Consider the following 19,330-nt stretch of genomic DNA (forward strand, 5'->3'; position numbering starts at 1 on the left):
TTCCTGGTTCCTCTGCACTCCCACAGGACCTCACTTCCTTTCAGGGATGTCTTAGATCCCTGGTCAGCTGGGCATGCTAGTTTTGTGCTCCCCATCTCTGACCCCTCACTCCCATCTTCCTCAGTCTCTGGAACAGCTCATGGCTGCATCGAGGGAAGATCTGGCTTTGTGTCCAGGCCTGGGGCCCCAGAAGGTAAGAGCTATGGGGATGGGCCTGCTGGGTTGGGGACAGGAGGGAGCTCCAAATAAATGGGACCTCGGATCCCAAAACTCTGAGGTTTTGGAAGGCCCACAGTGCTTCTCCTACAGATGGGGAAGACTGAGGCCCAGAGAAGGTGGGGACCAGCCCAAACTCACACAGCCAGTCTGGGATGGAATCAAGATCTGGCTCTTTCTCTCCTAGCCCCCAGAGCCCCCTCTGAGCTGAGAGAGAAAGAACCCAAGTCCACCCCAGATGTAGAAAACAAATGGCTCATTTAATGACTGGTTCCATTTCTCTCTTGCTCTCATCCAGGCCCGGAGGCTGTTTGATGTCCTACACGAGCCCTTCTTGAAAGTGCCCTGATGACCCCAGCTGTGAAGGAGGAGGCCCTAAGTGTAACAATAAAGCATTTTTCCTGGCCCAGGCTACTGCTGGCGTGCTGGGGCAGTCACTGGGAGGGGGGTTGGTCCTCTGCTCTTGCACTCTGCTGGCCCAGGCGGTCACCTCCAGCTTTCCTTAATTGCGGCCGTTTCCCTGGAAGAGTCTACACAGGACCCTGCTGTAGCTTTTTCCGCTTTTTTTCCCGTCCTGTGGGAGCCACCTCCACAGACCCCAGATCCAGCGATGGCTCCAGCGTCTTCTCCTGGGTTGTGATCTCAGGGACCCTACTTCCCCAGTCCTGCTTCTTCCTCTTCCTGGTGGATGCAGGATCTGCCCTGGCCTCAGGCTCACCCTCAGCTGGCACCTCCAGCTCCACCACCCAGCCCTCCTGTGGGCCAGCCGTCTCAGCCCTTGGCTCTATTGCTTTCTGCCCCCGTTCTTTCCTCTTCTTTTTGGTGGGTGCTGGAGCCATGTGAGGCTCAGGGTCACCTGGCGACTTAGGCTCCATCGGAGGCTCCATCACCTCTGCCCCCAGCTCCAACATCTCCACTGTCGTGTTTTGCCATTTTTCTTTCTTCTTCCTCTTTTTGGTGGGCACTAAAGCTGCCTCAGCCTGAAGCCCAGCTTCCTGTAGTGGCTCAGGCTCCATCATCTCACCCAGGGGCTCCAGAAGTCCCATCTCAGGCTCTGCAGCCTCAGTCCCTGGCTCCATCATTACTTTGTATCCCTTTTCTTTCTTCTTTTTCTTCTTCTTTGAGGAAGGCAGTGGGATGGCTTCCTCCTCTGGCTCCACCTTCAGCTGCAGCAGAGACTCACCTGGTATCCCTTCCCCTGACTCTCTCCCTTCTGTCCCCTTCTGCCTCTTCCTCTTCCGGGTAGGGGACAGGATTGGCTCTTCCAGGGGCTCTGTTTTAACCATGAGTTCCAGCTCCACTGTCTTTTCTTCGGGCTCTGGTGTCTGCTCTTCTGTTTTGACCATTTCTGCCTCTTTGGGCTTCTTTTTCCTCTTCTTGGCGGGAGACGGGAATGGTGCTACCAGGGGTTCCGACATCTCAGGGGGGGCTTCTGCTGCTGCTGGCTTCAAAACCTCTAGTTCTTTCGGCTCCTGCTTTTTTTTCTTCTTCCCCACCTCCGTATCTGGGGACCCCAAGACTGTGTTCACCTCCAGGGCCCCAAGCCCATTCACTGCCTCCTGGGCAACTGAGGCCCCTGGCATATGCATCTTCTTCTTCCTCTTCCTTGAGGCTGGTGAATTCAGTGTCAAGACTGATCCAGGCCCTGTTACTGGTAGGTTACCTCCAAAGGCACAGAACCGAGGCCTCAGGCCAGGGGGGATTTGTGGAGGGGGGCTTGCTGGAATGGGCTGCAGCAAGGTCCCTGATGAGGGTTCTGGGGGACTATCAAAGATCCTTAGGCTGCCCTGGGGGGCTGGGGCACAGGTGAGTCCCCCTGCTGCCTCCTCGGAGGGAGCCAGCAGGATTGCTTCTTCAGCCTGGGGGCCACTGCTTTTGAGGACCCGGTAGCGGCGCCGCTTGCCTGCCAACTTGCCCTTCACAATCTGGGAGCCTGAAAGAGGCACTAGCCGCCCATTGAGGCTGGAAGGAGAAAGGGGAAGGCAGAGTTTCATCAGTTTCTTGTGGTGAAAGGGAGGAAAGGAGCTGAGAAACGACATTTAAAAAAAAAAGATTTTACTTATTCATTTGAGAGAGGGAGAGGGAGAAGCCGACTCCTGCTGAGATGGAGGAGCCGAGGTGGGGCTCCATCCCAGGATCCCAGGATCATGCCCTGGGCCAAAGTCAGATGCTTAACCACTGAGCCACGCAGGCATCCCAGAAAAGGCCTTCTAAACTTCCCGCCAAGTTCAGCCACCGGAGTGAGGGGTAGTATTCCCAGGAGGTGGCCTGGGACCACTCACCAGTCTGGGACAAAGTCCACAGGAGCCTGGATAAGCCACAGTTCCGTATCTGGGTCCTTTAACGCCTCCAAAGAGAAACGAGTGGGTTCTGATGCTGGGGACGTCGCGGTAAAGTTGGAGGGACAGGAGAAGGGAGCAGCACCTGCAGAAGAGGAAACGGGGGTCTGCTGACACTGCCCCGCGGCTCCAATCCTCCGGGGCGCCTATCGGCCCCTGGGTCCCAGCCCCCTGAGCGCCTCGATCCCCTCACCCGGTCTGTTCGCTCCTGCCTGTCTCCCAGAGGCACTCCAGTCTCCGCCGAGCCAACTGCTGGGGGCGCCCTTCGTACTTCCCCTAACCTGTACCCGCCGTCGGTCCGAAGTCCCTTCCTCGGGGGGAGATACTCTCTCCGCGAGTCCCGTCTCCGAGATGTCCCTTTTTCCGTCCCAACCCACCACCCGGGGGCCCCTTTCTCCTCCCCGGAGCCAACTCCTGCACCCCGTCGGCCCGCCCCGATGCAACTCACCGCCGACCGGGGTCCCCGCCATCCCGGGACGCGTGCCTCCCTCAGCCCCAGTCGCCAGAGCCACTCGAGCCGCGCCGCAGACCACGTGAAACCAGGGGGCGGGGCCTCGCCCGGGAGCGCCCATGTGGTGCAGGAGCGCGGGGGTGTCCCTCGGAGCCCGCGCGCTCTGCGAGCACAACTGGGGGAATCTCCGTTTGTGCCGAGCAGACAGCCGAGGAAGAAGTCTTTCTCCGAAAACCTGCTCCCCAGAGCAACTGACTGGCTGCTGGGCGGGAGTCAGAGCCTCACCGGGTCCCGGCGGGCGTCCCCCCAGTCTCAGCCATCATTGGCTCCACCGTCGCCTTAAAGGGGCAGCCACATTGGTAGCTCCTAACTCTTAAAGAGACAGGAAGCTCGATTGGTCTGAGATTCTTAAAGGGACAGGTAAGAGTCGAGGTAGGCAGGGCCGTGCTTTCAGTGTTACAATCCCTTCTTGGGCGGCCTGGATGCCTGGGAAATTCGGAACTTGAGTGGGACAGGTGGGAAAACGGAGAAACTGGGTCGTTCCTCCGGAGGGCGTGAAATACCAGCTAGGGGCGGGGCTTGTGAACTCCTTGGGAGCGGGAAACGCAGAGGGAGGAGCCTGTGGGCCACGGGGCGGGCTAGACACGCGTGGGGCGGAGCGGGCTATGGGGCGGGGTTTGTGGACCGAGGGAGACCGATAGACGCCCCCGAGGACTTAGTCTAGTGCGTGGGGGACTTTTCCGAAGGCTTTGAGGATGGGAGAGGGAGTGGAAAGTTCAATCAGTGCCCTTTCTTCCCGGGGGGGAGGGGACTAGGGGGGGCGCGTGTAAACAGCGGCACGTGGATGCAGACTTGGGGGTCGCGTCCACGCCCCTTTCCACGGAGACCGCACAGCTCGCGGCGGCGGGCGGAGCCGGGGGACGGCAGCTAGACAGGGTGACCCGACTGCATTCCTGGCGCGTGTGTCAGCGCCACTGCCCGCCTCCTCTGCCGTGATTTCGGATCCTGTTCGAGAATCGGGGCGTCCCCTTTTCCCAGGGTGTGAGCAGCTCCCCAGAGCGGAAGGACGGTCGGGGGAAGGGGACGCGTTCCCTCCGCCGGGGATCACCGGGCAGTCCCCCCAGCGTGGGCGAGACTCCAGGGCGCCGCCCCTGCGGGCACGGAACTACAATTCCCAGGCGACTGGAGGAAGGGAGACGCCCGACGTCCGTCGCGGAAGCTGCTGGGGATTGTAGTCCCAGCCTACAACTCGGGACTCGGTAGCTGGGAAAATCTGTAAAGATCCAACCATCCTTTTCACCGACGGGGAGATCGAGGCTCGGAGACTCGAGCGAATACTGATTTAGCGAGGCTCTCTTCTCGCCTTACGGGCGAGGCATGTGAGTCCCTTCCCAACCTCTAACCTTTTTACTCCTTTGGTGGCGTCCAAATCTTTCTAGAAGGGGGAAACGAAGCCTGGAGGGGTCGGGCAGGGACTCGGGAGTCTGTCTCCCGCTGTCATGGCGAGATTAAAGTCTGGATTCTATCTACGGAGTCAGGTCGCCCTCGGCTTCCGGACCTCGCCTTTTCTGTCTGTGAAATGGACTCTGAGTGATTCCCAGTGGGAACGTCCCAGGCTGCGTACTGCCCCTCCAGGACTACAAGTCCCAAGGTGCTCGAGGCGACCCCTACTCCCCCTCCCCGCTGGGACCCGCCTCCCTCCTGCCGGAGTCACGTCGTCTAACCTGTTCCCGGCGCCTGCCCCGCCCCGTCCTCGGCTCCCCGCAGCCGGAGCCTGAGCCGGAGGAAGTCCCCCCGGTGCCAGGATCTGCCCCGGATCCGTGAGTTCCACCCGCCCCCCTGGGGTCCAGCGGCTCTGGAGGAGGCCGACATCTCGTCCCTGGGAGGACTGGGAAGGGACTGGGACGCCAGTCCCAGGGCGGAATTGGGGGTGCGCAGATGAGTTCTTATCTTCGGAGGAAAGAACTCAGATTTACTAGGCAAAAGGAAAGGGGACTCCGATGCCTGCGTTCTTGGGATGGAGGGCTCGGACCCGTGGTCCCGGGGACACGCTGGAGCTGGGACTCCTGGGTCCCACCAATTGGGCGCTCCCAGAAGCCCGAGTCTTTGAGTAGAATGGGGGTATCGGATCCCTGAGTCCCGGGCAGAAATGACAAGACTCGGGCTGGTGGGTCTCTGGAAAGGGTGTGCCGCCCTCCAGCTGTCTTCTCCACTGAGCCTCTATCTCGAGGCAGAATTAGGCGTGGGATGGGGATAGTGGAATTAGGGTCCCTGAGATGCAGCAGGACGAGCCCCCGGGGTCCCTCTGGAGGCTGGGTTCCGGCGCTCCCTACACTTTCCGGCCCTGGGGTGAGGGCCGGCGGCAGGGGTGTGTGTGGGGGGACCGGGGCAACTCTCCAACCTGTGTGCGCCTGCGAGATCCCCAACATATCATTAACCCGGGCGTCAGACCTGCCTAACCAGAGGAGGGACCGCCACCCCAGGGCGCCCCCTAGTGGGGGCGGGGGCGTCCCATTACCCGGTGGAGGTGGGAAATATTTGGGGTTTGCACAGGGGGTTCTAGAACCCAGGGCAGAATTCCAGAAGGTGGGATTGGATTCTGGGAGGCTTGCATGGCTGGGTGCTACACAGCCACCACGCAGAGAGGAGCATGGGGGTAAACGGAGGCTAAGAGGTCACACAGGTAGAGTTGATTAGAGTTTGGCTCCTATCTTCTGTGACCCTCTCAGATAGCAGAGTTGTTAAGAGTTTGGCTTCCACTTCCTTCTGCAGCTGTCAGGGGACGGGATTCCATCCATTCCCACCAGATTTTCTGACTAACCTTCTCCCTTCTAGGGCTCCTTGCCCTGACCCTGAGGTGAGAAATGTCACCTCCACCCCCATCTGTCTGACCTGAGGTAGTGTGGGAGATAAGCGAGGGATAGAGGCTAAATCTGGAGGTGTGTGTCTGTCCTTGAAGCTGGGGGAGGGCAGGGACCAGCACCTCCCTCTGTCTCCCCTTCTCTCCACCCCCCTGTGTCATGTGAGGGGATGGAACAGGGCCGTGGAGGAGGCAAAGGGTTCTGATGAGAGAGGGAAGAACTTCCTAGTGTCTGGGCTTGAAGGGCATTCGGTGATAGCCTGAGATGAAATTAAAAATAATAACCAGCGTGGCTGCCAAGACAGAGCTCACAGCGGGCCGGGCTCAGCGCTGGTAGGTAGATGGGGTGGTTCCCACTGTCTACAGAGGTCTACACCCTACACCTACACCCTGGGCTTTTGCCACCTTCTCTCTGGAATCTTCCAAGGCACCCCATGCCCCTCTGCCTGAATTTTTGGGGATGACCACTAGCCAGAGCTCACTAATGTACAGGAAGAACTTAGGGCTTAGGAAGTTGAGACTCCAGAGGTCAAAACCCATGGCTTTTAGACTCTCAGAAAGAGCTGAAAGGGCTCTTGGGGTGGAGGGGTGGGGATAACTCCGGGTCTTGAGCCCTCGCTGTGTCAGATCCTATGTTATCTTAATGAACAGCCGGGGAAGGTCCGTAATTAAGAATCCAGTATGTGTGAACTTTATTTGGTGCCCCACATCGTTCCCAACACTGGACAGAAATTATGTCACTCAAACCTCACACCCTTTGGAGATGAAGGTATTAATTTCCCCTTTATACACACGAGGAAACTGAGGCATGGAGAAGCTATATAACTAGCCCAGGGTAGAGACTTAGACAGGGGAAGGCCCTAGCCTGTTGCACAGTCCTCGGCAGAGGGGAAAACCAAGTCCCAGAAAGGGTGGGGTCTCTTCCAGAGTCAGTCTGTCGGGACAGAAATGTAGGATTCTAACCAGGGTATTCCCAGCCTAGCCTGGCGCTCTGTCCCAGTTCCCACTGAGGATGATTCCTCCAGGAAGCCCCCCGGGATCCTTAACCCCCAAGAAAGTGCTTGGCCTGGCCGCGTGCACGAGTCCCGGGGAACGAGCGTTAGGGGTGGAGGGAAAGGGGAGGAATGGGAGCTGGGGTTAGAGGGTACCTAGTGGTGGACTAGAGCCCTCCGGAGGGGGAGCGGGGAGCTGGAAGTGGACGGCAGGGGCCTGGGAACGGAGGGCGCGGCCCGCGCCGTCCTGGTGCCCCGCCCGGTCCCCGCTCCCCGCTCCCCTGCCGCGGGAGGTGAGGCACCTGCCCGGGCCCGCAGCGCATTCCCAGGGTCTGAGCTCAGGCGCTGTCCGCCCGCCCCACTGGGGTCGGGCCGTGACCCGGAGCGCCCCCTGGTGGCCCCGACAACCCCTCTGCCCGCACCGGCCCTGGGAGGGCCCCACGCCCAGCCTTGGCATTTCCTTAGAGCCAGAGGATGTCAGCATGGAATAGGAGAGGCTTAGAAATTTGGGAATCCTGAAATCCTCCCAAAGAACATCTCGTTGCCAGGATGCTGGCACTGGAGGCTGCATAGAATTGTTCGTTATTATATTTTAACAGAGTTCCTTGTGGATCTGAGGTTCTTTTTTTTTTTTTTAAGATTTTATTTATTTAAGAGAGAGAGAGAGCGAGTGAGCAAGAGAGAGAGAGAGAGCACAGGAGCAGGGGCAAAGGGAGAAGCAGATCAGGACCCCAGGATCATGACCTGAGCCAAAGGTGGCCATGTAACCAACTGAGCCACCCTGTACCTCTATTGGTCCTTTTTTTTTTCTTTTTTTTTTCTATTGGTCCTTATATCTGAGGTTTTAAGAGCCCCAAGTTCTGATTCCTGTAGTCTCTACTTTCTCAGGCCTGAATTCTCAGAACCTTAATTCTTCTTGCATCTCCCAGCCAGTTGGATTTTCACTATAGTCCTCCTAGTGAACTGCTATATATCTTCATTTTACAGATCAAGAGGCACTCTTGTCTGGGTCATAGTGGTGCCACCAGATGTGAACCCTGGAAGTCTATCTCCTTACTTGTGATCTTACCTGCTCCACTACCCATGCATTCAACTAGACTTGTAGGACAGCGGAGCCTGGGATAGATAGAAAAACATGGTGCAAGAAGATGGAGAAATCTAAACTAACAAAACTGGAGAATTCTAGAATGTTCCAAAGATAGACTCTAGAACTTAGAACTTTTGGACAAGAGACTCTCAAGCTGAGAGTTTTAGGCTTTGTAAAGTTTTAATTACACCCTCAAGGTCCTTACAATTTCAGAATCTAGGCCTCTAGATTCTGAGAGATTGAAGAGGCCTCTTAGAATAGCTGATTTGCCTCCTCCTTTCATTGTTGGGGAAACTGAGGCCCTAGGAGTGGATGGGACTTGTTGCCCAAGGTCACATGCTCCCAGTACACCCAAATGAACCACCAGCCCCAACAGGTTCTGTTCTGAGGCTTCCCAGACAGAGGCCAGAATCAGCATGCCCCAGCCCGCCCTGCTGCCCACGCCTGCACCTCCAAAGCTAAGCAGTTGGTGCAGCCTGGGGAGGTGCAAAGCCACCTGGGCGTGGTGGCTACCATGGGGATGGGGATGGTGCTGGCTTGACCGGTTCCTTGTGGCCTGGCTCCTTCCCACTGAGCCAGTGACCACAGCGGCCCAGCTGCCCCTAGCTACTTCCCTCCTCTTCCTGTTAACACTGGGTCCCATGAATAAGGTCGGCTCTGGGGAGAGGAAGCTGAGTGGTCCCTGCCTTCTGGGATTCTTCCAATCTGGTGGAGGCGACCCAGACTAACAAGTTAGATTCAGGTGTGAAACCTAGTACTGCTGACTCCTTACAGGGTGATCTTGAACAAACAGTTCTGAGCCTCACGTTTTTGCCTGCCACTGTGATTTTGGCCACCAAATGGAATGTTGGGTGCAAGCACTCAGCACAATTCTAGGAGACAGTGGCCACTCAGTTAATAGTCATTATTTGATTTCATTATGGCCTCAAGCAACTATCACAGGTACACGGTAGGCGGCACAATTATTATTTTTAAAAATATCCCTAGCATAAAAAACAAATGATATCCCTAGGATCTAACACACTGTCTCCTGGTCCGTACTAGGCACTCAGTAATTGATAGTTATTTTGCATCCTTTGTTCCCCAAAATGCCTGGCACACAGTAGGTAATCAGTGGAAAATTGCCAAAAGAGTGATTTAAGTCTTATTAGGACTGATCTAGAAAGATGAGCAAGGAGCCACGTAAAGAGAAGGAATTGTCCAGGGCCATGTAGGAGGATTTGAAGGAGTTGGCATTTCCCGGCCCGGGAAGTGGAGGGGCATAGCGCTTCCAGTGGAAGGAACCAGGAAAGTAAAGGCTCGGTCTCTGGTTCCCAGCGGGCGGGGTCTGAGAAGGTCCCCCCACCCATGCCCCCGCAGGCGCCCCGCTTCGGCCGGCACCATGGACAGCGAGGCATTCCAGAGCACCCGGGACCTTCTGGACCTGAACTTCCAGTGTGAGCTGGGGTAGGGGGCGGGGCTTGCCCCCGAGGGGCCCTCCAGGGTAGAGGCGGGGCGCTGCCTGGAGGCCCCCCGCCGTCCTCACCGCTACTCCCCTCCTGCCCAGCTCTGGCCATGAAGCACATGGACCTGAAGCAGATGGAGCTGGACACGGCGGCGGCCAAGGTGGACGAACTGACCAAACAGTTGGAGTCGCTGTGGTCAGACTCGCCGACGCCTCCGGGCTCGCAGGCTGGAGCCCCTACGAGGGTGAGCCCACTCGCCTTGGGCCCCACCTTGGCCCCCAGAGCCAGCTTCTTTCTGCCTGACGTTCTGTCCCGTAGGGTTATAGGCGCCGTGAGCTATTTAAAGGGCACTTGAAAGAGGGAGCCAGTGACCACAGCCAGTGGTCTACATGGAAATCTAACAGGACCCTCGGAAGAAAAAAGACTTTTTCTAAGAGGCAGAAAGGCGCTGTATGGGCCAGCCTCAGCCCTGATTTCAGGGCTCTCTCACCAGGACCCGTCACCAGGGCTCCCCGAGCCGCCTGAATCTCCAGCCCCGGTCCCAACCCCCCAGGTTAATTTTCAAAGACCTCTTTTGATCTACTCACCCCTCTACTAAAGTCTCCTTTGACGCTTCAATGTCCCGGCCTCCCCACAGGTGTCCCGGTACAGCTCCAGCCCTGTCCCCGAGCCCTTCAGCAGCCGCGGGTCTCCCCGGAAGGCGGCCACCGACGGTGCAGACACCTCGTTCGGACGCTCCGAGAGCGCGCCGGCTTTGCACCCCTACAGCCCGCTGTCCCCAAAAGGCCGGCCCTCGTCACCGCGCACCCCGCTCTACCTGCAGCCCGACGCCTACAGCAGCCTGGAGCGCGCGCCCTCGCCCCGGCCCCGCGCCTTCGATGGCGCAGGGAGCCCCCTCGGCCGTGCGCCCTCCCCGCGGCCCGGGCCCGGCCCGCTCCGCCAGCAGGGTCCCCCCACGCCCTTCGACTTCCTGGGCCGCGCCGGTTCCCCGCGCGGCAGCCCCCTGGCCGAGGGGCCCCAGGCCTTTTTCCCCGAGCGCGGGCCCTCGCCACGCCCCCAGACCTCCGCCTACGACGCGCCCGTGGCCTTCGGGGGCCCCCTACTGGGCGCGGGCGGCAGCGCTTTCGCCCCGCCCCTGCGCGCTCAAGGTGAACGCGGGGGCCTAATTTTGGGGAGGGGTGGGAGGGAACCGGCCTGGGACCAGCGTCCCCCTATATCCCGATCTGCCACCTCCCCCCAGACGACTTAACGCTGCGCCGGCGGCCCCCCAAAGCCTGGAATGAGTCTGACCTGGACGTGGCGTACGAGAAGAAACCTTCGCACACGGCGAGCTACGAACGTGAGCGCTGGGAGGCCAGAGGAGTGGGGGAGCCGGAGAGGCAGCCCCCAGACCCTAATGATTCCCGCCTTGCAGGCCTGGACGTCTTCTCGCGGCCTGCTTCGCCAGGCCTGCAGCTGCTACCCTGGAGAGAGAGCAGCCTGGATGGGCTGGGGGCCACCAGCAAGGTGAGGGGCGGCTGGGGAGGGGGCCAGTGGAGTGCCGTCAGGACCATCTCCTGCTCCCGGCTCACCCCCAGTCTCCATCCACCCCAAGCTCTTCTTTCTGTACCTCTCCCTGGATTGCCGCCCTCTCCCTGACTCTCTTTCCCGCATTCCCTCTGGCTTCCTTCACCTTCTCTCCCTTCTGACCCTTGTCCTTACCTCCTTCCTCCTTCCTCCTTACCCCTCCTCCTTTATCATGCCCTCCCCCTCACTTCCTCCCACCTGAACCCTTTTTATTCTCTTTCTCTTTGTCCCCCAGGACAACCTCACCAGCGCCACTCTGCCCCGCAACTACAAGGTCTCTCCTCTGGCCAACGACAGGCGTTCTGATGTGGGCAGCTACCGCAGATCCCTGGGCTCCACGGGGCCATCAGGCACTTTGCCCCGCAGCTGGCAGCCCGTTAGCCGCATCCCCATGCCCCCTTCCAGCCCCCAGCCCCGGGGTGCCCCGCGCCAGCGCCCCCTTCCCCTCAGCATGATATTCAAGCTGCAGAATGCCTTCTGGGAGCACGGAGCCAGCAGGGCCATGCTCCCTGGCTCCCCCATCTTCTCCCGAGCACCCCCACCTAAGCTGCCTCCCCAGCCCCAGGCACCTCCCCAGCCCCAGGCACCCCCCCAGCCCCAGGCACCCCCCCAGCCCCAGCTTCCACCACAGCCCCAACCACAGCCCCAGCCTCAACCGCCTGCCCCAGCCCCCCAGTCTCCCCCACAGACTTGGCCCCCTGTGAGCGAAGGTGAGTCAGCAGTGGGGGGCCCTGAGGGCTGGTTAGAGGGAGGACAAATGGCTGGGGACCAGAACAGCTGGGTGAGCCAGCACAGCCAGACACCTGTTCAGACACTGTCCCTACAGAGAGCTGGGCTAGAGGAGCTTGGGAATTTGCTTAGGAGCTAGGGATAGCATGGTGGTTAAGCACGGACCCTGGAATCAGACTGCCTAGCTCCATGCTGTGTGACCTTGGGCAAGTCACTTAACCTCTCTGGACCTCAATATTCTTGAGTGTAAAAAATCTAATACCACCTTATTGAAATATGGTATTAGATTATTTAATCCATATAAAGTCATTAAAATAGGGCCTGATGCATAGGAAGATCTCAGTAGCTCTTATATGAATTAGAATAGTTATTAATATGTTTATGTGCATAAAACTAGCACAAGGCAAATAAGATGCCGACTCCAGGTCTTGGAAGTTGTGGACTTAGAGAAGGGAATCTTGGGGTTCTCACAGGGACCCATTCTCTGGTGAACTTCTTGTTCCTTCTAGGTCCCCCCAAACCTCCCCCTGAGCTGGAGCCGGAGCCAGAGCTGGAGGGGCTGCTGACACCGGTGCTGGAGGCTGGTGATGCAGATGAAGGCGCTGTGACTCGGCCCCTCAGCCCCACAAGGCTGCAGCCAGCACTGCCACCCGAGGCACAGTCGGTGCCCGAGCTGGAGGAGGTGGCACGGGTGCTGGCAGAGATACCGCGGCCCCTCAAACGCAGGGGCTCCATGGAGCAGAGCCCAGCCGTAGCCCTGCCCCCCACCCACAAGAAGCAATACCAGCAGATCATCAGCCGCCTCTTCCATCGTCACAGTGGGCCTGGGGGGCCTGAGCCCGAACTGTCCTCCATCAGTGAAGGATCTGAGGCTAGGGCAGGGCCCCCTGCTCCTGCCCCACCAGCTCCCATACCACCCCCGGCCCTGCCCCAGATCAGCCCACCAGAGCAGCTGCAGAGCATGGTGAGTAATACACAAGGACAGCCGGGTATAGTAGTTAGGGGATGGAAGTGCCCCTTCCCTTTTAGGACCGAACCTGGAAATTGCACACATCACATCTTCCATTTGGTCAGGAACCCAGCTGCAAGGGAGACTGGAAAATGTAGTCTTAAGGGGTTGCCTGTGTTCTAAAGACAGGGGAAGTGTCTATGGAGAGGCATTCAGAAGTCTTGGCAACACAGAGACTTTCTCTGCTGCCCCCAAGGGTATCCGATCTTCAGGAATCTTTGAGTATTACAACATGGAAATGAGTGTGTCAGTGGGTTTATTCCAGGACCCGAAAAACCTGCCTGAATCAAGACAGTCACCATTTATCTCCCCAGCTGCTGCATGGTCTCTTTTGTCTACATTCTCTGGGGATCTGTGCTTTCTCCTCTGACCTCAGCAAGCCGGTGCTATGGCTAGAAATGGCCCGTCTAGCTATTGCTAGACTTGCGAGAGCAAGTCTCCGGTCTCTGAGGCTGTGGGTGTTGTGATTAAGGGTACCAGCTGCAGGACAGCCCTGGTGGCCCAGCAGTTTAGCGCCACCTTCAGCCTGGGGCGTGATCCTGGAGACCTGGGATCAAGTCCCACATCGAGCTCCCTGTGTGGAGCCTGCTTCTCCCTCTGCCTGTGTCTCTGCCTCTTTCTCTCTCTGTGTCTCTCATGAATAAATAAATAATCTTTTTTTTTTAAAGGGTTCCAGCTGCAGAGCTAGGCTGCCTGGTTCAAATTCCAGGTCCATAGGACTTATTAGCTATGCAGCCTTGCCCAAGATATCTTGCCTCTCTGGGCCCCAGTTTCTTCATCTGTAAAATGGGGATGAGAACAACCATAGGGTTGCTATGAGCATTACGTATATGAATATAGTGCTTAGAACAGTGCCTGGCACCTTTTAACCACTGTGATTATTGTTAGCATTTGACCTGGGGATGGTCTCCTGCTAAACTTGCTCCAGTCCCTGCATCTTGGCTTAGGGTGGGTGGTGTCACATGGAACAGTCCTGTTCTCTCCAAATAGATGGACAGAGAGAGGGGAACGATGCCCAAAGAAGAAGAAGGGACTGGGTAGACACCCTAATATACCTATTTCCAAACCCTCCTAATAGGAGAATGGAGCCAGGAGATGTTGAGATTCAGGATCTTGAAACCAAGAACAGAAGAATGAAAATCACCTTATAAAATCACAAAGTCCTGGCCATAAAGAAACTTGAAAACTCACAGAATTCAAGAATTAAATCCTGTTATCAGTCTCAGAACAGTGAAGCTTCAGAATCCTAGAGCGCAGAAGGTTCAAAGAACAGGATCTTAGAATTTAAAAGTCAGTAACACAGACCCTGATTATTAACTGATTTGTGAAGTCACCAAAACTGAAAATTAAAGACTCATCTCATTTGAGTCAGAAAAATCACAGATTAGTGCACTAATATGTTATAGAATTTTATTTTATTTTTTAAAAATATTTTACTTATTTATTCATGAGAGACACAGAGAGAGAGGCAGAAACACAGACAGAGGGAGAAGCAGGCTCCATGCAGGGAGCCCGACATGGAACTTAATCCCGGGTCTCCAGGATCACACCCTGGGCTGCAGGGAGCACTAAACCGCTGCACCACCAGGGCTGCCCCAAAATGATTTTATTCTTTTGAGTAATCTCTCCACACCCATCATGGAGCTCGAACTCACAGCCCCAAGATCAAGAGTCTCATGCTGTGCCAACTGAGCCAGCTAGGTACCCCCGGAATTATATTGTAAATGAACATTTTTCACTAGAAAATACACAAACACCATAGTAACTAGGAAGACATAGATGAAAAAATGAAGAGGCCAAATTCACAGCATTCAGAACCATGATTAACATTTTGAGTATCTCCTTTCAATCTGTTGGAATGAAATTCTAACCATAAAATGTTAAGGTTCCCAATCATAAAATCTTGGGAATACAATGTCTTGGGTCTTCAGCAATTTGACGTGGCATAACTTAGCATTTCTGGACTCACAACATATTGGAGATTTGAAATAGCTGAACCTCAGAGAATTTTGAAATCAGTGGCTCTTGGGATCTCCAAATTCCAGGATCTTTAAGTCATAGACATCAAAGGCCAGAATCACAAATCCGACATGCTCAGAAGAAATGAATCTTGTAGGAGGACCCATGAACATCAAAAATAAGAAAGTACGGGGAATGTTAGGCTAAATATTCTCATCCCAAACATCTGGAATTAACACTGGGCAACATTTTGTTGGGTGTGCTTCATAGCATTTTTTCTTTCAAAGATTTTATTTAGTCATGAGAGACACACACAGAAGGGCAGAGACATAGGCAGAGGGAGAAGCAGGCTCCCTTTGGGGAGCCTGATGTGTGGCTCCATCCCAGGACCCTTGGATCATGACCCCAGCCAAAGGCAGATGCTCAATCACTGAGCCACCCAGGGGCCCCAGCATTTATGTTTTATAAAAGAAATCTGGCTTCCACCATCATAAACTCATTGGTCTGCCAGCTTCCTTTCAGGTGTCAGGGCCCAAGATCCTATGATCACCCAATTCTCTATTGTAGGGAACAATAGCTGTGGAGCTGAGGCATCCCCTTCCCTAAGCCCCTCTGGACTCAGGCTCTGTACCTCCTTGCGTTCCAGCCCCAGCCCCACTTCTGGCTAGTTGGATGACCTGGGGCGGCTACTGCGGAGTCCCTGAACCTCTGTTTTCCTCTCCAAGTAATGGGTATATTAACAGTCTCCCTAAATCACTGAAGCCCCCCTCCACCGCCCTGTCCCCCAGGAGATGCGCTCGGTGCTGCGGAAGGCGGGCTCCCCCCGCAAGGTCCGTCGCGCGCGCCTCAACCCGCTTGTGCTCTTGCTGGACGCGGCGCTGACCGGGGAGCTGGACGTGGTGCAGCAGGCGGTGAAGGAGGTGAGTGCTGCAAAGTGCAGGGCAGGCGGGGCCGGGGTGGGGGGTGATGCGAGGTGACCCCTGCCGCGGGGACTGAGCCTCCGCGTCCCCGCCCCGCCCCTCCCAGATGAACGACCCGAGCCAGCCCAACGAGGAGGGCATCACCGCCCTGCACAACGCCATCTGCGGCGCCAACTACCCCATCGTGGACTTCCTCATCGCGGCCGGCGCCAATGTCAACTCCCCCGACAGCCACGGCTGGTGAGCCCTGCCCTGACCCGCGCGGGGTGCAGTGCGGGCGCGGGTGCGGGCGGGACAGCGCTGCCGGGGGGCCGGGGCACCCGCTGGCGACCGCGCGGCCACTCACGCACGCCTCCACGCCCAGGACACCGTTGCACTGCGCGGCATCGTGCAACGACACGGCCATCTGCACGGCGCTGGTGCAGCACGGCGCGGCAATCTTCGCCACCACGCTCAGTGACGGAGCCACCGCCATCGAGAAGTGCGACCCCTACCGCGAGGGTTACGCTGACTGCGCCACTTACCTGGCAGGTGCGAGGCAGCTCAGGGGCGCCTCTGCGGTAGGGAGGAGGTCTTGGGGACTGGGCCGCCCAGCTGGCAGCTGGGGGGGGGAGGGGGGCTGACTGCCAGTCGCAGGAGAGAAGATGTGAGGGCTGTCCCAATCAAGAGGCAGGATTACAGAGGAAGGGTGGAGGGATGAACCACCTCCCGTGTGGGGGGGACCGGGCCTCACATCTGGCAGGTGCAAGCGGGGTGTGTGGGGTGAGCAGACTGCCAACCTGAGGGGTGGTGGGGAGACATGGGCAGTGTGCCGTGCAGACTGGAAACCCCTGGGGAGAAGAGTGGTTTTGGAGATTGCACTGTTTACCTGCTTTCTCGCCTTTGGGCATGGGGAATTGTACGTTCCAACTATACCATTGACGTGGTGTTGGGCAGCACAGGTGGGCTGTGCTACCTGTGGGAGACACAGTGCCACACAGCTGGCGGGTAAGCAGGCCACCCCCTTGGGGCTTGGGGTCTCTTCCACTTGCAGGGAGACACGAGGCTTCCCTTAGGAGGAGGGTCATATCACCTAACCAGGTGATTGGAGGAAGTAGGTAGCCTGGACCATGGGAGTGTGCAGAGCGTCTATATTGCACACCTGGAGTGGGTGGCCAGATTGTATCATAGGGTGACGTTAGGAACATCCCACAGAAAAAAAAAGGAACATCCCACAGCTGGAGCAAGTCAGGCTCCAGGACCTGGGGGTGGGATAATGTTTCCGAGAGGTGAGCCTGGATGGCCACAGGACAGCCTAATGGCAGACACTGGCCGAGAGCCTTGGGGCTTGTGGGTGAACAGGGGTAGACAGGGACTGCACCACTGGCGCCAAATAGGCTGTAGGCTTTGGGGAGCAGCGTTGGGCCAGTGCACATTTGTACAGGTAGGCGGAGCCTATGAGACATGGGTGGGGATCACACCGTTCTGCTTGCCTCGGACATGGAGAGTTCTGTGAGGGTGAAGTAGAGGTTGGGCATCACACCTGGCAGGGCAGGCAGGGACCCTGGAACCTGGTGGACTGCCCCACTAGAGAGAGGGAGCATGGTGGACTGTACCATTCAGAAGGGGGACTAAATTCTTGACGGAGATTTTACCACTTATGGGGTAGGGCCGGGGGTGGGGTTCGAGCAGTTGCGCTCTACCCTCCAGAGAAGTTATTACATCCTCTTTGGAGATTTCTGTCTCTTGGGGAGGGGGAAGCAATGTGGACTCACCATCTGGGAAAGGGGGAGATGGGCTGTGCCATCGGAAAGAGGGGTTGAGGGCAGCCCCAGGTGGCCCAGCCGTTTAGCGCAGCCTTTAGCGCAGCCTTCAGCCCGGGGTGTGATCCTGGAGACTCAGGATCGAGTCCCACGTCAGGCTCCCTGCATGGAACCTGCTTTTCCCTCTGTCTGTCTGTCTCTGTCATGAATAAATAAATAAAATCTTAAAAAAAAAAAAAAGGAAAGGGGTTGAGGCTATGGAAACTATAGCTTGCTGAGGAGTGAGGGGTGCAGTGCGCAGATGATTGCATCTCTGGGAGTGACACAGGGACTTACTTGATGATGTTCCAAGAGGGGATGGGGGCCAGTGACCCTGCCTCTGGGGGTTGGAGGCCCAGTCTGCTGCACCCTGAGCATTCTCAAATTTTCGAGACTGCCAGTCCTGGCAGCTGACTCCAGCTTAGGCAGACAGGGGTGCACAACTTTGCAGGTGGCTCATCCCTCAGCTGTGGAGGTGGTTTGCCAAATCCCAGGGCATGTCCCTGTCCTCAGCATGTCTTGTGAACCTGAGTGTTGAACCCCACCCCCACCCTTCCACCCAGTGCTCATAATCCCTGCCCTTTTATGTTTCAGATGTGGAGCAGAGCATGGGGCTGATGCACAATGGGGTGGTGTATGCCCTTTGGGACTACAGTGCGGAGTTCGGGGATGAGCTGTCCTTCCGTGAGGGCGAGTCGGTCACAGTGCTGCGGAGGGATGGACCAGAGGAGACGGACTGGTGGTGGGCTGGGCTGCATGGCCAGGAGGGCTACGTACCTCGTAACTACTTCGGGGTGAGCCCAGAAGAGATACTGTCCCGGCCTCCTGTGGCTATTTGGGGGAAAGAGTGATTCTGGGAAAAAGAGGGGCAAGAGGGACAGCCCTTTCATTATATTGGGGACAAGGTAGGTCAGAAGAATCCATTCAAGTTTGTGGGGAGATGAGGAAAATTAATTTTTTTTTAATTTTTTTTATTGGAGTTCAATTTTGCCCATCACCCAGGCACTCCAACCTCCTGCCTACCTCCCTTTCCACTACCCCTTGTTCGTTGGAAAATTAATTCTAATAATGAGGGAGGTAGGGAGAAGCAGGTGTTGCTTTCATGGCAATATGGAAGACCCAGGAAGTTCCATCTCATCAACTGGGCTGCTGACTCTGTCTCCATCTGGTGCTTGGTGGTGACACGGCCCCCGGGGATTCTAGAAGTCTGTTAGGAAGGGAGAAGAGGATGGAGACAGCCCATCTGTTTGGGGGTGGATTAGGTGACTCCATTAAATTTGGGGGTGGGATGAGGGAGTGAGCATTCCTCATGTCTAAAGATCCTGTCTTCCTCAGCTCTTCCCCAGGGTGAAGACTCAGAGGAATAAGGTCTAGCTGCACAGAAGGACATTTTCAAGGGAGGCAGGATAGAGCCATCCTGCCTTTGCTTCAGACCTCTTCATCAGTAACTGCTGCCTCTCCTTGGGCTCCTAGTCCGACAGGGCTGGGGTCCTCACCTCCAGCTCTCTGCTTCCCTTGAAGCCCAGGGGAAAAGGAGAACCCCAGCCTTAAATTTAGAAACTGCCTTAGCCATGGGAGATCGCCTTGGGGTTGGGAATCATTGGAGGCAAGAGACCCCACCACCAGCACCAGCACCAGCACCACCACCACCTCCATTTGCCAGATCAGATCCCGTCCAAAGTGCCTCCCACTCCTACTGCCAACCCCCCTCACCCCCTCAAAACAAGCCAATGCACCATTCCTAGTGGAGCCTGGGATGAATCACCTCCACTGGATTTCCCTGGGAGTCACCTCTGCCCCCATCTCTCCAGGGCTGGGTGAGATACACTGGCCTCTACCAGGACCTCTGTCCCACCTCTCTCCAGTCAAGGGCTTTCACACAGTGCTGGTTTTATAACCAAATGGGGGACATTTTTCCTTATAAATAAAGGTAGTTTGCACAGAAATTGACTTCCCTGTCTTTGGATCCCCATCTG

At 56.8% G+C, this 19,330-nt stretch overlaps 3 protein-coding genes across 10 annotated transcripts in view; 2 read left to right on the forward strand and 1 right to left on the reverse strand.

Annotated features, from left to right (window-relative positions):
* Positions 1-630, forward strand: part of ERCC1 (ERCC excision repair 1, endonuclease non-catalytic subunit) — a 35,421-nt gene extending 34,791 nt beyond the window's left edge. For 3 of the 4 annotated variants that reach the window (XM_055311265.1, XM_055311264.1, XM_055311266.1), the window contains one exon: positions 125-508. In XM_055311265.1, coding sequence (XP_055167240.1) covers positions 125-403 — 279 coding nt within the window. In that variant the 3' untranslated portion in view covers positions 404-508. The other variant, XM_055311267.1, reaches the window with a different exon arrangement.
* Positions 631-742: 112 nt separating this feature from the next.
* POLR1G (RNA polymerase I subunit G) lies at positions 743-3,068 on the reverse strand. The gene is made up of 3 exons (XM_055311263.1): positions 3,004-3,068; positions 2,499-2,640; positions 743-2,178 (listed from the first exon to the last, which is right to left on the reverse strand). Exons 1-3 carry the CDS (start codon positions 3,023-3,025, stop codon positions 747-749), a joined length of 1,596 nt encoding a protein of 531 aa, XP_055167238.1. The 5' UTR covers positions 3,026-3,068; the 3' UTR covers positions 743-746.
* A 339-nt stretch (positions 3,069-3,407) lies between these two features.
* On the forward strand, positions 3,408-19,304 carry PPP1R13L (protein phosphatase 1 regulatory subunit 13 like). 5 transcript variants are annotated; one of them, XM_055310980.1, is made up of 14 exons: positions 3,992-4,385; positions 4,545-4,826; positions 9,305-9,381; positions 9,492-9,634; positions 10,028-10,538; positions 10,631-10,729; positions 10,805-10,896; positions 11,192-11,666; positions 12,195-12,649; positions 15,442-15,573; positions 15,680-15,813; positions 15,938-16,104; positions 17,949-18,148; positions 18,690-19,304. In XM_055310980.1, the coding sequence occupies exons 3-14, from the start codon at positions 9,327-9,329 to the stop codon at positions 18,726-18,728; spliced, it is 2,502 nt and encodes an 833-aa protein (XP_055166955.1). In that variant the 5' UTR covers positions 3,992-4,385; positions 4,545-4,826; positions 9,305-9,326; the 3' UTR covers positions 18,729-19,304. The 5 variants fall into 5 exon arrangements, with proteins under 5 accessions (XP_055166957.1, XP_055166954.1, XP_055166955.1 ...); XM_055310982.1 differs by lacking the exons at positions 3,992-4,385; positions 4,545-4,826 and adding an exon at positions 3,408-3,426; XM_055310979.1 differs by lacking the exon at positions 4,545-4,826 and having other exon boundaries at positions 3,991-4,385.
* Positions 19,305-19,330: the final 26 nt, after the last annotated feature.

This window comes from Nyctereutes procyonoides, unplaced genomic scaffold (genome assembly GCF_905146905.1).
Source record: "Nyctereutes procyonoides isolate TBG_1078 unplaced genomic scaffold, NYPRO_anot_genome, whole genome shotgun sequence".
NCBI classification, from domain to species: domain Eukaryota; kingdom Metazoa; phylum Chordata; class Mammalia; order Carnivora; family Canidae; genus Nyctereutes; species Nyctereutes procyonoides.

What these genes read in the sequence shown, in the direction of transcription:
- POLR1G (XM_055311263.1), bottom strand. Translation starts at nt 3,025, where the DNA reads ATGGCGGGGACCCCGGTCGGCG. An exon ending in GGCGGGGACCCCGGTCGGCG is followed by an intron (nt 2,641 to 3,003) that starts GTGAGTTGCATC and finishes CCTCTTCTGCAG; the next exon opens with GTGCTGCTCCCTTCTCCTGT. An exon ending in GTGGACTTTGTCCCAGACTG is followed by an intron (nt 2,179 to 2,498) that starts GTGAGTGGTCCC and finishes TTCTCCTTCCAG; the next exon opens with CCTCAATGGGCGGCTAGTGC.
- PPP1R13L (XM_055310979.1), top strand. An exon ending in TCTGGACCTGAACTTCCAGT is followed by an intron (nt 9,382 to 9,491) that starts GTGAGCTGGGGT and finishes CCTCCTGCCCAG; the next exon opens with CTCTGGCCATGAAGCACATG. An exon ending in CTGCGCCACTTACCTGGCAG is followed by an intron (nt 16,105 to 17,948) that starts GTGCGAGGCAGC and finishes TTTATGTTTCAG; the next exon opens with ATGTGGAGCAGAGCATGGGG.